Source organism: Lactuca saligna, chromosome 2 (assembly GCF_052625555.1).
Source record: "Lactuca saligna cultivar CGN05327 chromosome 2, ASM5262555v1, whole genome shotgun sequence".
Classification (NCBI taxonomy): Eukaryota; Viridiplantae; Streptophyta; class Magnoliopsida; order Asterales; family Asteraceae; genus Lactuca; species Lactuca saligna.
This window is the reverse complement of record NC_136418.1, coordinates 50,799,487-50,804,571: the sequence shown is the minus strand read 5'-3', so window position 1 is coordinate 50,804,571 and position 5,085 is coordinate 50,799,487. Positions and strand designations below refer to the sequence as shown.

At 38.9% G+C, this 5,085-nt stretch overlaps 1 protein-coding gene across 1 annotated transcript; it reads right to left on the bottom strand.

Moving 5' to 3' along the window:
- Positions 1-396: 396 nt before the first annotated feature.
- On the bottom strand, positions 397-4,420 carry LOC145030937 (putative disease resistance protein RGA3). Its single transcript, XM_078979384.1, has one exon. It carries the CDS (start codon positions 4,355-4,357, stop codon positions 629-631), a length of 3,729 nt encoding a protein of 1,242 aa, XP_078835510.1. The 5' UTR covers positions 4,358-4,420; the 3' UTR covers positions 397-628.
- Between the last annotated feature and the right edge of the window lie 665 nt (positions 4,421-5,085).

The following is a 5,085-nucleotide window of genomic DNA, read 5'->3' as shown; positions in this document are numbered from 1 at the left end:
TCAGCCACCTCCAACTTTTAGCACTTGATAGGATCAGCCCCTGTAGCCCCTGATTCTGTAGCCCTCAGGTACTTCAGATTAACAGCCAGTCCTAGAACTTTAGCTAATTATAAGCTTTATGACCAATACAACTACTAAAAGTAAAACCTGCATTAACTTAACTTGCAGAAATCTTTCCAAGTTAATAACACAAATAAAATGGACATTTAATCATTGTTAGGAGTGCATGACAGGGTAACAACAAATTATATAGTACAAATCAGTTACAATGGAAGAGAGCCATCATGCAATGTATAAGATAAATGATGAATTCTGAAAGGATATTAAGCACAGCTAAAAGTTGCAAAATTGGTCGATCAGTTGCGATTACAAGTCAATGGTAGCTGTAAGCTATAAGCGAGAAGAAATTTGGTAGTATGAAGTTTTAAGTATCAAATTTATAAAATGTTTGGACATTTACCCATCTTTTGTACTTGTCTCTTATACTTGAACAAGACAAATGTTTCGATACAATTTGGATCGCAAGGGAGGAGAAAGTTAGAAGAGAGTTTATTGTTAAGCAAGAGCCCAGAGGAGGAATGAGTGATACAACATATATATACACCAACACACTCAAATAACTAATTAATTAACACTCTTTGGTATTTAATCTGACATCAGTTGCTTCCCATGGTGCTCCCCGTCTAACCGTTTCTTTATTTAGCCCCTTGCATTCATAGAACCACAAATTTCGGATAGATGACATGTTGGTTAACCACATAGGCAGTTCTTGTATTCTGAAATCAATTATTTGTAACCAAGTCAGTGAAGTGAGGTGCTGTATTTCTTCTGGCATTGACTCCCAATGATCCCAGCCTCTTAGTTCCAAGTAGTGAAGGTGGTCCCTTAACTTCTCAATGCCTTGGAGACTTGGGAAAGAATCGAGCCCCTTTGAGAACGGACCAAGTGTCAACTCATTTAAGAAGGCAAAACAGTCAAACATTTTTAGAGGCAAGGAAGTCAGTTTGTGGCAATGTTTAATTATCAAAGTCTTTAAAGAGTGACACTGTTTGGGCAAATTGGCTATTACCGAAAGACTAGGGCAATTATCGATACGTAAATATTCAAGAGATGTAAGGCCTTGTATGCTCTTAATGTACTCCAGACCTGTGCAGTTGCATATCGTTAAGGACACAAGAGGATGGGGATGGCATTCATCTATGAGAATAATCTTTGGGCAATTCTCAATCACCAACTTCTCGAGAACAGGTGATATCATTTTTGAGCTGTTGGTTGCTCCATCTATCCACTTTTCTAGTCTGTTCATACCATCCAGTGTGAGTGATCTCAACGATGGAGAGAAAGGCTTCATTGATCCAGTAATATTGGAATTCATTAAGCATGTCAAGCTGTGCATATTCTTCAACACAAGATCACGAAGATGTGGTAGGTGCTCAAGCGCCGAAAGAGAGAGGCAGCTCCTACATCCATCTAATCTGATTGACAGGAGCTTGTCAAGGGGCGTCCATTTCCCTTCGATATCGATTGCCATCTTCGTTACTGATTCCGGGTAATTATCACCAGAAAAATTGCCTATTCCTAAAAGACTAGGGCAATTATCGATATGTAAATATTCAAGAGATGTAAGGCCTTGTATGCTCCTAATGTACTCCAGACCTGTGCAGTTCCATATCCTTAAGGACACAAGAGGATGGGGATGGCATTCATCTATGAGAATAATCTTTGGGCAACGAAAAATCTCCAAGCTCTGGAGGACAGGCGATATCATGTTTGAGCTGTTGGTTGCTCCTTCTATCCACTTTTCCAGTCTTTTCATACCTGATAACCAGAGCGAACTCAATGATGGAGACAGAGGTTTGGTTGATCCAGTAACATCAGAACTCCTTAAGCATGTCAAGCTGTCCATTCCTACTAACTCAAGATTCCAAAGATGTGGTAGGCGCTCAAGCGTTGGAAGAGAGAGGCAGTTGCGACATCCAAATAATGTGATCTTCATGAGCTTGTCAACGGGCGTCCATTTCCTTTCGATATGGATTGCCATCTTCATTACCCAATCCGGAAAATTATCACTAGAAAAATTTTCAATTGTCAATATTTTGACATCACGTGGGGGTTGCAAGCCTTCCAATACATCCTTGTCAACTCTGTTGCTGCTTTGATCTTCCTCACTCCATTTGAAATGAATATCATATAAATTTTTCTTTCTAGATAAATCTGCCTTGACAGCAATCTCTTTGCTACTGACGTTCTCTAGATGTGAAATAAAGAGGCTTCCACTAAGGTTATTCAAATGGCGTAGCTCTTCAATACCATGTCCCTTTCTTCTAAGCACTGTGAAGGAAGGCAACTTTCGAAGAGAAATCAATTGTCCCACGATATTAGCGGGAATGTCTTGGTCACACTTGAAATACCGCAGGCTTATCAAATTTCTCATTGCTTCTGGAAACTGCTCAAAACCATAAGGCAACTTCAGAGTTTGCAAGTGGTATAGTTTACCAATAGATTTAGGAAGTACACGGATCTTTGTAGATGACAAATCAAGATATCTGAGATGCACCAACTCTCCAAATGAATCGTCTAACTTCTCTAATTTATAACCATTGAGTTTTAGGATGCGTATGCACTTTAATCGTTGAAATGATAACTTCTTCTCAACTTCACCTTTGATGAACAATGTATGCAAAGTTCTAGCCACTGTATTCCTTTCAATGAACACAAAAACCTTGGCTTTGAATTCATCATCCTCATTCTGTTCTTGGTAAAAAGAGAGATGTTTAACCTGAGGGATACATGCTATGTCATCATTTGTCGCATCCACCAGACATAAGCTTTCATGTTTGGAAAGTGATAATGAAAGATCATGTACCAGATCATGCATGCTACAATGAGTGATGTGACCATACTTATCCCTTTTAACATCTTCTAACAACGAATTGCTAACCAAAATCTGAAAAATATCATTTCCCACATCCTCCATCTCCTTGTCTTTTTCCTTATCCCCTTGAACCAACCCTAAAGCCATCCAAAGTTGGACCAGTTCTTCCCTTTGTATGTGTGTATCCTTCTCAAAGATGGAACAATATGCAAAACATTGCTTGGAGATAGATAGTCTAGGCAGATTATCTATGCTCAGTTCCAAACTCTTTTGAACTCTCTCCCTTTCATCTTCTAGATCCCAAACATCGCTATTTTTGATGGCCAACCACTTCTCAGGGTCACTGTAATTTTGCAACATACCCCCTACTGCATTTAATAGCAACGGCAAACCACGACACTTTTTGACAATATCACGCCCTATCTTCTCCAATTCAGGTTGTGCTGATTGTCGTGCTAGAAACGCCCTCTCTTTGAAGATGTTCCAACAATCATCATCAGAAAGACCTTTTAAAGGACAAGAATCCATCATCATAGCCTTAGTTCCAATGTCAAGTTTTCTGGTAGTGACCAATATGCCACTTCCAATTTGTGACGTCACATTTATCATAACACTCCTAAAATCTTCCCAATATAATCTCTCTTCATCCCAAACATCATCCAGGACTAGCAAATATCTTTTTGCTTCCAACTTCTTTTCAAGATCTCGAACTAAATTGGCCGTTGTTTCCGACTTAGGTTTCTCTCCTGCAACAGATTCATAGATCTTTGCCAGAAGTGTGTTGATGTTAACCTTAACCGACACACACAACCAAGCTTTCACATCAAAATGTTGCTGGATTTTTGGATTATTGTATACGGACTTAGCTAGAGTGGTCTTTCCCATCCCGCCCATTCCCACAATGGGAACAATTGTAAGTTTTTCTTCTTTTCTTGATTCAGTTAAAAGGTGTATGATGCGCTCCTCATCATCCTCCCTCCCAAAAATTCTGAATTCGCCTAAATTTGGAACTGTCTCCGGGTAGGGACGATATTGAACAACATGGCCAGGCTGTTCATTTTGTAGTCCCAACTCGTTTGCTTGTTTATTGATTTGAGACAACTTTTCGTTAATGTTTTTGATTTTATGACCCATTTCACTACGAAAGAAAAGCTTTTTCAAGCTTGGGAGAGAGGGTACCTTTGTTCCCACCCGATGTCGATTCTTCACCTCACGCCTCAACATTTCGTAGTGAACCTCATCCACCACATCATCAGCTTCACCAACCACATCTTTTAGCTGTTTCAGCCACTCCATCACACTATGTTTTTGACCTTTCTGATTCTCGGCATCCTGTAACTTGGCACGAATCATTTTCAAGGTCCGTTCAAGTGTGTACAACTTCTCTTTGTAACCCCAAGCAAGGGCGATTTCGTTGGCAGCTATGGATGCTACCTTTTTCAGGATCGCCTCGGCAGCAACAGTAACTAAAGAGTCGGCCATTTTCACTGGTGAGAGAGAGAGAGAGAGAAGGCACGAGAATATTAATCTTGATATGGTGGAGCTATTTTCTTGGGTGCTCCTATTCGCACGAATAAATTCGTGTATAATCAATGATCACAATCAATCCCATCACATTTGTTATTTTGGCGATTTCAAATTGTTTTTATATTTTTTGATATTAGCTCCTTTAGCTTAGATGCATGTTACAAAATACATCCTTATATATTTTATTCACTCAAACTTCAATAACTTACATATATATATATATATATATATATATATATATATATATATATATATATATATATATATAGGGGTAGGTTAATAAGTTTCTTATATTTATTGTGTGTTAGAATGCACCAATAGGAATTTAGTAAAATTAAATAATTATTTAATTAAATAAAGATAGATATTAAATGATTTCCATAATTGTATGTTTACTAAATGATATCCGTAATTATAATTCTCTTTTGTAACATCCGGATTTTCAGGGTTATTATTGTGTAAGTTAATCTTGTGATTTAAGGAAAGACTCGACGAGTTGAGGGTCCAACTCGCCGAGTCGAGTCGGGTTTCTCACGTGGGTTAATGAGTGAACTCGACGAGTCAGAGGAGGGACTCGCCGAGTAGGTGCTGGGCAGAGAAACCCTAATTTCCGGGGGTTGGGACCTATTTAAAGGCACTTATAGCCTCCTTGGCCCCTCCCCATCAAAGTCTTCGTTCCTTGA

Excerpts from the sequence above, each read along its gene's own strand:
- LOC145030937 (XM_078979384.1), bottom strand. The coding sequence starts at position 4,357 with ATGGCCGACTCTTTAGTTACTGTTGCTGCCGAGGCGATCCTGAAAAAG.